At 39.2% G+C, this 12,115-nt stretch overlaps 1 protein-coding gene across 2 annotated transcripts in view; it reads left to right on the top strand.

Annotated features, from left to right (window-relative positions):
- The window catches only part of Ube2q2 (ubiquitin conjugating enzyme E2 Q2), a 57,744-nt gene that overhangs the window by 40,815 nt on the left and 4,814 nt on the right, over positions 1 to 12,115 (top strand). For both annotated transcript variants that reach the window (XM_038323883.1, XM_038323882.1), the window contains 3 exons: positions 4,144 to 4,202; positions 7,337 to 7,385; positions 7,798 to 7,893. In XM_038323883.1, coding sequence (XP_038179811.1) covers positions 4,144 to 4,202; positions 7,337 to 7,385; positions 7,798 to 7,893 — 204 coding nt within the window. The remainder of the gene's footprint in view (positions 1 to 4,143; positions 4,203 to 7,336; positions 7,386 to 7,797; positions 7,894 to 12,115) is intronic.

The raw sequence follows: 12,115 nt of genomic DNA on the forward strand, positions 1-12,115 counted from the left end.
TGGCCTCCAACTCAGAGGTCTGCATGCCTCTCCCTACCGAGTGCTAGGATTAAAAGTTGATACTGGATCTGTCTAGTTACAGGAAATTCATGAGGCATATATATATATATATATATATATATATATATATATATATATATATTCCACAAGACGTGAGTCCTTAGACAGACGAGGAAACATAAATGAGAGTGTTCAGAGCAGCATTGCTTGTCATAACCCTAAGCCAAAAATAACCCAAGTTACGTAAAGTGGAGATTGTGGAATCTGTAAGATAGACAGACATATTTGAGAAGATAAGCCATTCTTTTATACAGTGTTAAGCAGATAAACACTGAGCAGTTAGGCTCGATTCCTAGTCATTTTGTTTAGTTCCATTTGTATAGAGTTCAAAAGTTTGTAAAACTAGTATTGTATAGGACATACATTGTCAGTATAGGTAGGTGAAAATTGGTCCTTTAAATGAGATATTCTTAGCTATTATAATGGTCTTTAGCCACAAAACATACACATTTCCACTGTACTAAAGTTGCATGGGGCAGGGGAACCTGGTAAAATTGGAAAAAAAATTCTAGGAAGACTTTTTAGGTAAGCAACAGCGAGAAGAAAGCTCAGAAACACTGAAGTTGGGGCTCATACCTGGGCAGCAGAACTAGATAGCAAAGGGGCAGTCACTATACACATTAGGGCAAGGAGCTGCCGAGTAGAAAGGGACATCTGTGGGTGTTCTGCTTGCAGACTGTTGACCTACTAGAGTGTTGGTCACATGGGCATCCACTTTACAATATTTTGTAAAGGTGTATATTTATGTTCCTTTCTGAGTTTGTGTTATACTTAGTAATTTTGAAGATGTTAAAAATAAAAGTTAAGAAAGAATGAATGGTAATAGGCTCTAGATAAAATGTTGTGATTTAATGTATAATATAATAAAATCTACTGATTGAGAACCTCCACTAGATTGAGGTGTTTTGAGGATTTATGTTGAGGTGATGCAGGGCTTCTCTTTGCCCTATTCTGAGTTGAAGAGGACTAGTGTAGCAGTTGTCATACAGTTACAGTGTTTGTCCATCCACATTCGTTTACCCAAGTGACTTTGAATTGTCTCATGCTTTTTAAGGCTTTGGATTTGTAGTCCTTCTGGGGACAAGGGAGCTGGCTGTTGGGCTATGGAGAACATGGCAAGCGTACAGTGTCTGGGATCTGCCCTTTGTGGTATAAACCATTTATGGAGGGTTTTAGTTAAGGGCATAGTTGGTCTGCTCAGCTTCTTGTTTTGTCGTGAACAGTCATCGTGCTTTCCGCAGTGCTGGGGAATAGTGTCTAGTAATTTCCAGGAGACCAGTTGGAGGCTTTGACTGCAATCCTAGCCAGAAATGGTATAGAGCTTGTTTATGGTGTTGGTGGTACAGTAGGTGAAACAGGACTTAAGATGTTTTGAAGGAAGAAATGAAGACATTAAAGAATATTTTCTTCATATTTAGAATTTATAAAGATCTTTATTTATTGAAACCCAGAGCACAGTTTATGGAGAAGTCTCTAAGCTCTGTTGACTTCCTTTTTGAAACTGAAGGTAGTTCTCAAGCAATCAAAAGAGATTTTATAGTTAATCATTCAGGGTCATGTGTTTAGAGATCATTCTAATAATAGTTCTGTTCTTCCAAGCTGTGTGTCCCGTGTTTTTGTTATTCTGTTAAATTAGAGATAGAATTGAAAGTTGGCTGTTATGTATGAAAGGGCAGGTGTCTTTCTAACTTGCAGTAGAAATCTAAGATAATCCACTGTAGCCACTAGAAATGAGCCTCTTCTGCTGGGAGGATTGATTTTTTTTTTTTTTTTTTTTTTTTTTTTGAGACAGGGTTAACAGCCCTAGCTGTCCTAGAACTAGCTCTTGTAGACCAGGCTGGCCTTGAACTCACAGAGCTACACCTACCTTTGCCTTTCTGAGTGCTGGGATTAAAGATGTGCACCACCACCGCACAGCCAATTTTGATAATTTTTATGTTCCTGGAAAGCTTGTGAGCAGGCAGAGAAAGTTACTGAAAGTATGGTAATTGTTTTTCGACTTATTGTCCTCTTGGAAATAATTGAATAAAGCATATTTGTTCCTATCTTGCCTCAAAATGAGTTTTAAAAATAGCATCACTTCCCTTTTAATCATGTTGTTTGGACATAAAAATTGGACATAATTTCTCTTAGCATCCCTTGGTCTCTCTTCAACAGGAGCAGGAAGTCATTCACCTTCCAGCTGCTGTAGGAAGTTATGGGCGGCTTTATTGGCCTTGTTGTCAGGAACTAATTTCTAACACTCTTGGTGGCTTTAGCCACTATCCGCACGATGAGATGTTTCTCCACCTTTTTAGAGTCAGAGAAGGGACAGGTTCTCTGACTAGCTTTGGAGTTCTTCAGTTTGTCTAGACTGAGATCCCCCTGTCCCTGTCACCCCAGCGGGAGTCACCGGCATGTGCTGACATACCTGACTTCCTTGGTTCTGAGACGAGAACTCAGGTTCTGTGTTTGTCCAGGCATCTCTTCAGCATCATCTTTGACTTTTTGAAACCACTTAGTTATTGTTTTGAATGTTACTATTGATATTGGGATTAAATCTACCACATTATAGGTGATTTTCTACTTTATTGTTCTGTTCCCCGCCCCTTTAGATTTTCTTATGACTCTCCCATTTCCTGCCTTTTAGCTTAGTTCTCTTACTCCTCCCATATATATCCTTGAATTGTCAAAGTCCAATATTCATTTTTTGCTCTTGTAATTTCATAGCCTTAGAACATTTGAGTTCATGTACTCAACATACGGATTTACATTCTATACTTGGATTCTGGGACCAGACAGATTTGGAATTTTCATGTTCCTTATTCTCAGGTTGTATCTAGCATGATCTTTTTTCCTGCCTGAAAAATATTGTTGAGTATTTCTTTTTAGACGGTAAAATTTGATTTGATTTGATTTTTCTTTGAGACAAGGTCTTGCTATGAAGCACAGACTAGTCTCAAACTCATCCTGATTGCTGGAGTTACAGGTATATGCTGCTTTGGCTGGCTTTAACTGCATGCTTGAGGAATATAGATTTTTTAGGTTGGCAAGTTGCTAACTCTGAAGATACCTTTCACCTCTAGTCTTTCCTGAAAGTGCTCACAGTGGCCAAACCTTGAGGGGTCTTTGAAAAATTCTTATCCAGTTTTTCTGCCCCATTCTCTTTTCTAAGGCTCAGGTGTTTGATAAACATTGTGACTTGTTATTTTTTTTGCATTTTTCACCCTTCCTACCCTTTTTGACCTTTTCTAACTTCACCTTGGATGTTTGTGATATTTGTGATGTGGTTTTCTATTTACTGAATCTCTTTCTAAAGTTTGTTGCAGTAGTCAGTCACTCATTAGGTTGTTAGTTCTTGTAGCTCCAGAGTCCAGAATCCTGTGGGTTCTGTTTTACTATATGCAGTTCTGCTGAGGTTTGGCTGCTTCTTCTCTTCCTTCCAGATGTTTGGTTACTCTAACATGTGCCTGCTGACTCTGGTTTTGCTGTTCTGCTTCTGTCTTCGCATTGTGTTGTCCTTTTGTCTTAAGTCTTAGTAAGATGCACATTATATGTGAAAGATTGCAGAGGGGTTTACGGTATTGTATTCTTCCCCAGGGGGATTAACATTTGCCCCTGCCAGGACCACAGGCAGTGGGGATATCTAGAGAATCAGTGATGGAGAGGGCTGAGAGCCAGACTTGACTCCCTGTGATGGCAGTTGGCTGTTGTTCCCTTTAGGGCCCAGCCTAACATGCAGAAGGCCCCCAGGTCTTTCTTTGGTGTGTTCCAGCCCCTCCTCTTGCCTCCTTGCTGTGAGTCTGCATTCTGCAGTTTGCTAACCTCTTCCATTCCTCTTCTGGGCCTGCCCACAGCCATGCTTCTTAGTGTACAACGTGAGTTAATGCAGCTCTGTCCTATTCTGTCCTGACTTGAATTCCATATTTGACATTTTTATTTACCTGTTTCTCATCTTTAGCTTGGTACTAATTTTACTTTTATAACCTTTATATTACCAGATAATAAGAGGATACATTTTTATCGATTACTTGAAAACCTTCTAAATATTGCAAAATTAAAAATGATGTTCTTAAAATTGATTAAACTTGCATTTTTTTCTAGGATAATTTTCCATTTGATCCTCCATTTGTTCGAGTGGTGTTACCTGTTCTCTCAGGAGGGTAAGTTACATGCATATTTACTTTTCTGTGATCGTAGGTGTCAGGGTCTTTTGCGGAACTAGCTGGACCCTGGGAAGGTAGGATTGCTGAACTTTTGCAATTTTGTGTCAAGTCAGTTGAGGGAGCCAGAGGCTTTACATTTCTAAGACATCCCCTGATGAAACCAATAGCGCTGACTTGGGGTCCACATTCAGGCTGGCACAAATTAGTTATTTATAAGTAGATACTGTAATGGATTTTATTTATAGATATTGATCCTTGAGAATTGGGTTTTAGCTGAGTGTGCCTGCCTGTAATCCCAAACTGTCAGAAACTGATTAGGATTGTGAGTTTCAGGCTAGCCTTGGCTGTACAGTATCCATCCATCCATCCATCCAGATATGGATTTTAGGTAATATAGTCAATATTTATAAAGATCCTGTCTTTTGAAAAAAGCATTTTCAAATATAGACCATTGAGGATTTCAAGAAAGTTATAGTTATTGTGGTTCCCATAGGCCTGTGATATTGAGTGCAGTCACAGTGATAATTGGGAAACCTGAGTTGACTGGAGCTGAACCCAGTGTAGATAGGTGTTTGCCATACAGCCATACTGAATTTTATATTGCTTCTTTTTGTAGTTAGGAGGCTATGGGAGGCATGGAAAAGATCAAGTTAATTATGAAATGTTTCATAGTCCCCCATATAGGAATCATTAAACTGCTTGTAGGGAGCAGGAGAGATGGCTCAGTTATAGAACAGTTTCCCTTCCTAAGGACCTGACTTCAGTTTCCAGCACCCACGCGAGTTGGCTTTCAGCTACAAGTCACTCTAGTTCCTAGGGATTTAATGCCCTCTTCTTGCTTCTGCTGGCATATGCACGCACGGATGAAAATAAATCTTTTTTTAAAAAATTCTTTGAGAATTTTCAAGTATTCAGCTAATTCCACTTTGTGAGGCGATTCCTACTGTAATAATAAAATCTAAAAATATTGTCCCTAGGCTGATCATTTCTGTGTTTGAGAGAGTAGTGGGTTACATTTTGTTCAAAGTACTGGTGACTCCTAAAGACAGACGTCAGAACTTCTTAGAATAGTCTCTTGTAATATAGAAACAAATGTGCAAAGCAAATATAAGTATAGATGCTATGTTTTTGAGATCACATCCTACTAAGATTTCTCAGTGTAGTCAGAATATATATGAACTGATGCTGGGATTACAGAATATTGTAGAACTGGCCAATAGTGTCTGTAAAGCTCAGCTAAACAGAAAAACAAACAGAAAACATGGCCTTAAATCCATTTTTATGATGTATTGAGCCACTTAGATGTCTACAACATGATCTGGGAATACATCTTTAAAAGTTGATTTAGTTGCCTGTGGCCCAATTCTTTGCCGTATCTCCCAGAAAGTTCTGTGGTATGTTAATAAGCATTTTGGACACCAGACTAAGTGATATTCCTTTCCAAAGCTGCTTCTTAGAGACTTGATGTGATTTTCCAGAGACACTAAATAACTTCTCCTAAATCTGTCTTCCACAAAGATGCTGAATAACTTATTCTAAATTTCTTTAGTCTTTTCCCCCCTCACTTTGGCATCGCAGGATATGGCATCGTCTGGTTTGTTGTTTGGAAAGTGTTGCACTGTCAGAATCCCAAAGTTCTGAGTGATGTTCAGAAAAAGCTAAAGTGAACCCTTAGGGATCTTATTGCTACTTTTGGCAAGCTGTTATAGTGCTGTTCACAAATACTATTAGAATGAGTAGAGATCATAGGCTAAGAGCACAGAGCAAAGATGTTTAGAATTGTGAAGATTGGTTTTGTTACCTTTAAACGTTCCCTACATGCTTTTGGATTAGGCAGGGAAAGTAGCTTTTCTACCATAAAACTTATTTTATGGCCATTTTTGGAAGGAGAATATTAGGTAACCTAACCAAATATTTACATACACAAAATAAACATAGGGTGGAAATAATGGTGATTTTTAAACTTTTGTATCTCTTGCTCAAAACACTAGCCTTCACTTAGCCAAGTATAGCAACACTAAAATTGCTATAACATTATAAATTGTGTAACAAGTCATTTTTCCCCTCCTTTCTCTGGTAAACATACTTAACCATGGATATTGGATCCACCTGTCATTAAATGGTATAGGAAAAGGGAAATAACAATTTAAAAAATGTTCTAGGAATGGAAGAGATGACTCAGTTGGTAAAATGTGTGCTGAGAAACTAGGACCTGAGCTCAGATCCCCAGAACCCACATAAAATCTATGTATGGTGGCTTGTGCCTTTAATTCTGGCACTGGGGAAGTGGGGCCAAGGAGAAATCCTTGAAACTGATTGGCTAGCCAGTCTAGCTAAATTGGTGAGCACCAGGTTCATTGAGAAGGCAGCTGAGATTTATCTCTGGCCTTCATACCAACATGTATACATAACAGGCATGCACCACATAATACACAAAAGAAAGGGAAACCATTCTAGAGAGACGGATCCTCAGACCGTACTAAGAGTACAGGATGGTGATGTGATGCTAGTTGAGATCCCATGCTACTATGGCAGAAACGGCCAGGCAAAGTCAAAACAAAATAGCTTTGTTTTTGTATTCCAACTACTAAGAGGAAAAACTGCTGACTGACTGAAAATTTCTGAAGTATGACTAAAACACAACTTTCAATCTCAGAAGACAGTTTAAATTTTGTGGAGCTATGTTAGGTGGTGTGTGGGCTCCACTGTGGAGTCTCATTGTGTTGGGGTTGGGACACACTCTACTGTGCAGCCTCAACAAAGCAGCTAAAGCAGTTCAGACTGTAAAGCTCCCTACTGCTGTGTGTAACTCTGGAGAGGGCAGACAGCAGAGTTTGCAGCCTTGCCACAGGGTGCAGGGAAAGCTGCAGGGACAGAGGAACACTTTAATGCTAGCTAAGAAAACAGTTTTGACATGGAAAAGTTTATAAGTATTCTGTTCAATTTGTTTGACAAGTTGATTATATTAATGACTATAAACATTTGAAATGGGCCCCAGTCTTATGTCCCTAACAAGTTTCATTGTTATATGTTATCTTGTAATTTTGTGTGCATGATTTCTTAGTAATGCTTTAGAAGTTAAGGAATATTTATATTTAGAAGATTTTGTATGCTTGCTTTATTTTTTAAAGGTACGTGTTGGGTGGAGGAGCATTATGTATGGAACTTCTTACAAAACAGGTAACTCTTTGTGCCCAATTCTCAGTCTTGGTGGACTATTTTCATAAATTAGCTGGGTTCTAAGAGCAAAGTTCTTAAATGTAGCAGCTTAAATTTTTTTTAAAAAATATTTTAGTAGCACCAACTTTAATAAACAAAATCTAAGGTAAACTGGTAAAATTTCATTGTACTTTGAGCTCAGTCCATGCTGGGACAACCACTGAGAATAATGCTTATTTAAAATTATAATTCATTTAGGTTTAGATGTTTAGGACACAGGATTGTTTATAAGATCCTAGAAATTGTCCAATATTTTCCTCTTTGCTACAAATTTTTTAGCACTGTTTTGATGTTATTGGGTTTTTCTGTGATGTTTCATTAGGTTTTCCTGAGTGGAAACTATGAAGACCACTGTGTTTTTTTCTTCCCGTAGGGCTGGAGCAGCGCCTACTCTATAGAATCAGTCATCATGCAGATCAATGCCACCTTGGTGAAAGGAAAGGCCCGGGTGCAGTTTGGAGCAAATAAGGTACTTACTTCAGAATTCCACAGACATGCTGAGGTGCCCTCAAGCTAGCGTAGGTCACGTGTGAGGCATATTTCTGTCTTGATTTTAGTTTTGAAGTTTAGTTATTTTTATATCTATGAGTGTTTTGCCTGGATGTATGTGCTGTGGACCACATGTGTGCCTGGTCCCCTCAAAGGCCAGAAGAGGACTTGGATGAACTGCAGTTGAAATAGACAGTTGTGAGTCACCATGTGGGAATCAGAACTGAACTCCGATCCTCTCCAAGAACAAATGCTTTTAACTGATGAGTCATCTCTCCAGCCCCCGTTTCAATTATTTTTGAGACAGCTTAATTTTCATTTGATTTTCTTGTTTTAGAGAAGTGAAGGCAGCAAGCACATGTGTAAGACAAGATGCTCACTGCAGTCCCTTAACCCCACTTAGTCTCTCATATTCACAGACATGTTTAGTTTGAGCTCATTATTGTAAAATGTCACATACTAACATCACTGTTGTCTTCTGATTGCCACACGTATGCTGAGACATGTGTGCCCACACACGTACACATACAATAATAAATATTTTAAATAGTGTTAAAAATATGCTGTTGATGTGTGTTGGTGGGTGCATGTATATGTAGTAGTAGGGACAGCAATGAGGAGGACTGGAGAGCTCTGTAAATATGTATCAGTATGGACTGTCTTTGGAAGGACATTCAGGTATTAATAGCTATTGTTTCTAATAAAGGGTTTTGAAATACTGATGGGGTCAGATTAGGAATGAGGTTTGAATTTTGTGTTCTTCAAATTTCTTTTTGCCATATATTTATTACTTTAGAGTATTTTAAATATTACATTTGGTCTTAGTCAAGAAAACAAAATATAATATTTTAAATGACTCAGTTATTAATTGAAAGTAATTGAATGTACGTGCTTTCTAAAAGCTGAATTAACTGATATAAATTTACACATGCTGGAAAACAGAGTTCCTCCCAGCAGACATGATCAAGGTCAGTTTGGAAGAATGGGCTGAGAACTTGGTAGCTCTGTGCAAGCAGCAGCCTTGGGAGAGGTAGATGTCCAGTCTGTCCTCAGTGAGAACAAGAATGGCCTTTAGAAGGATGGTAGCCAGGCTGTTTCCTGTTCACTTACTAGGAAATAAAAACTGTAGCATTAACTGGAGGCTGGCTATACAAGTAATAAATCTTTACAGGGTCCTGTTCATGAAAAGGTAGTTCCCAGCACTTGGGAAGCTAAGGAAGATTGCAAATTTGAGGCCAGCAGGCTACACAGGAATTCTAGGCTCAACTGGGCTATATATAAGGAAACCCTATCTCCAAAACCATAAAATAGAGCACGCTAAAGTGCATAGCGTGCATGTTACAGAGGGAACATTAGTGAAGGTAGTGAAGTCCTGGAGTACGCAGCCTTCAGGGCAGTGCTGACCCTGCTTCTGCAGTCAGGACAGTGTCCCTTTGTTTCTGTCCTTCTCTTGTGGAACCCTGAGTGGTGCTCACAAGCCCAGGAAAGATCTGTTTTATTTTCGTCTTTTCCGGTGCTAGGGAGTGACTAGGCAGCCTTGTCTAGTATTTATAAGTGAGCTAGGTTTTGGTGCCAAATATAAGAATGCTACCTCCACAGGCTCTGTTGTGGCTCCATGTGAGCTGCAGTCACGGCTCTCACAGAAGCAGACTCATCCTCCACAGAAAATGCTTCTAACTGAAGCTTGCAGGCTTCCCAAAGGTTAAAATCAAACAAACAGGAAATTCAGTTAAAGATGACAACTAGGCCACCCAGGCACCAGATCACAGATAGGGAGGGGTAAGGACTGGGGTTAGAGGCTAGTGATTGAGTGCTTACTTAGCGTGCGTTCAGTCCCCAATGCTGCAAAACACAAATAGCAACTTTATTTTGAAGTGCAATATAATAGTTCTATGAAATGTTGAAGCTGGGCACATGGTCACATGCCTATCACCCCAGCACTTAGAAGGTAGAGGCAGAACAATCAGAAATTCAAGGTAATTTTTGGCTACATAGTGAAATCAAGGCCAGGCTGATTTACATGAGACCCTAAAAGCCGAAGAAAAGAAAACATTTAAAAACAGAAGAGTGAACTTGATCATTTAATAAGACCAGGAATGGTGTTAAGAGAGATCTGAAGAAGAATTTAACTGAACATACAGAGTAGCTTAAAATTAAAGAGAAAAACCTCAGTTAAACCACAGGGAAAAATAGATGAGTCTGCCAGCAAAGAAAGAGGTCTGCATGTGTGACTTTGAGTACTAGCGAGCAGGCTATCTGGGAACCAACAGAGCCCTGTGCCCAGTACTGGATCCCTGCATCCTTCCCAAACATACATGGAAAATGGAAAAAAATCACAGCAGATTATTTTATAAGACAAGGCAGACAATACAAAAACCTTGTGGTTTGCTACCTTCTAAATCATATTATTCAAATATGTAATTAAGTTAGAAGATAATAATGAAGAGACCAATTAAAGGACAGATGAATTTGTAAATTAAGTGCCTTTCTAAATTATAGTTAAAAATCAAATATAAAATTAAAAATAATTTTTAACTACAATGGCAATAGTAAAATTCTAAAAAACCCTCCTAAAGTTGTTGAGTGAAGCCAATCCATAATGCTGAAAAGAAAAAAGAGAGACAGATACTCTCTGATCCCTAGTTTAGTTAAATAAGACTGGTAAGTTAGTATGCCAAAAATACACAGTTTTCTGTAGAATTTCAGATTTATACAGCCCTTTACTTAAATGGGATTTAAAAATAAAATTCTGCAGTGTCTGGGACAGCAGCAACAGTGCAGGACTAAAGGAGGGCTCAGAACGGTAGTGAAAGAGGAGGAGAAAAGACAACCTCCTCGGACATGGAAGAGGAAGAAGAGAGATTGGAGGCAATGAAGTTACTAGGCTAGGGAAGGTGAGAGAGAGCAGAATCCACCAAAACCTATCTTGTTCAAAAATGCTGGTACCTAGTTTCTTGTATCCGAATTAAAAAAAATAAAAACAGAAAATAACAACAGATCAAAAATCCAACTCACCGTTGCAAAGGAGTCAAACCGACTAAAAGGAAAGGGAGAGATTATTGAAGGTGTAAGCAGAAGTCTGCTGCTGACCTAATAGTGCCTTAAAGTGGAGGTTAACCATCAACTGTGTCTGCTATCCAGAATGGTAGAGGCAGAGTGGGCACAGTATCCCATGGACATCTGCGAGTATGTTGTATATATTTTGTTATGCTTAGTCTGTTTCTCTTATTTTTCTCTTTCTGAAAAAAATTAATGTGTATGGATGTTTTTGTCTAAATTTCTTATATGTCAATGCACCATATGCATGCTTGGTGTCCTCAGAGTCCAGAAGAGGACCTCAGATCCCTGGAACTGGAGTGGGAAGCCACCATATGGGGTACTAGTAATCAAACCTTGGTGCTCAGGAAGAGCAGCAAGTGTTCTTAACCACAGAACCATCTCTCCAGCCCATGAAAGTATTTTAAAATTTTTCTTTGCTGCTATGGTGTGTGTGTGTGTGTGTGTGTGTGTGTGTGGTGCCTGATGACAGGGCTTTAGATTACTCTGTAGAAAACAGCGTCTGTTTACAACTGGTACAGAACAGAAATGAAAAAAAAGTGACCCACAAATGCATGGACTTGGTCAGCTGTACTGAATAGTCGACCAGCAAATAAGACCATAGGGAGGATGTGGCTTTAGACAGCAGCAAGGGACTCCTGGGAAGCTCTGTAGGGATGCATACAGATAGCCTTGGCAGCCATAATGGAGCACGTGAGCAAGGCCTCAGCATGGTGTTTTTACCATTTGACAAATGTATACAGGGTTGGTCTTTGGACAACAGCATTCACCCTTGAAAAAGTACAAGAAACTAGAAAATGTAGCTAACTTAAATAAGGAAAGTGGGGTTGGGAAGGCGTTGGAGAGGAGGCCACTTGTTCGTTCCTGGCTGCTCAGCCCCAAAATAATCACACAGAAACTGTATTAATTAAATCATTGCCTGGCCCATCAGTTCTAGCTTCTTATTCGCTAATTCTTACATATTAATTTAACCCATTTCTATTAATCTGTGTATTGCCACGTGGCTGTAGCTTTCCGGCAAGATTCCAACTGGCTTCTGTCTCCGGCGGCTCCATGGTTTCTCTGTCTCCACCTTCTTCCTCCCAGTATTCAGTTTAGTTTTCTCCGCATACCTAAGTTCTGCCCTGCTATAGGTCTAAAGCAGT

The sequence above is a fragment of the Arvicola amphibius genome, chromosome 3 (genome assembly GCF_903992535.2).
Source record: "Arvicola amphibius chromosome 3, mArvAmp1.2, whole genome shotgun sequence".
Taxonomy (NCBI): domain Eukaryota; kingdom Metazoa; phylum Chordata; class Mammalia; order Rodentia; family Cricetidae; genus Arvicola; species Arvicola amphibius.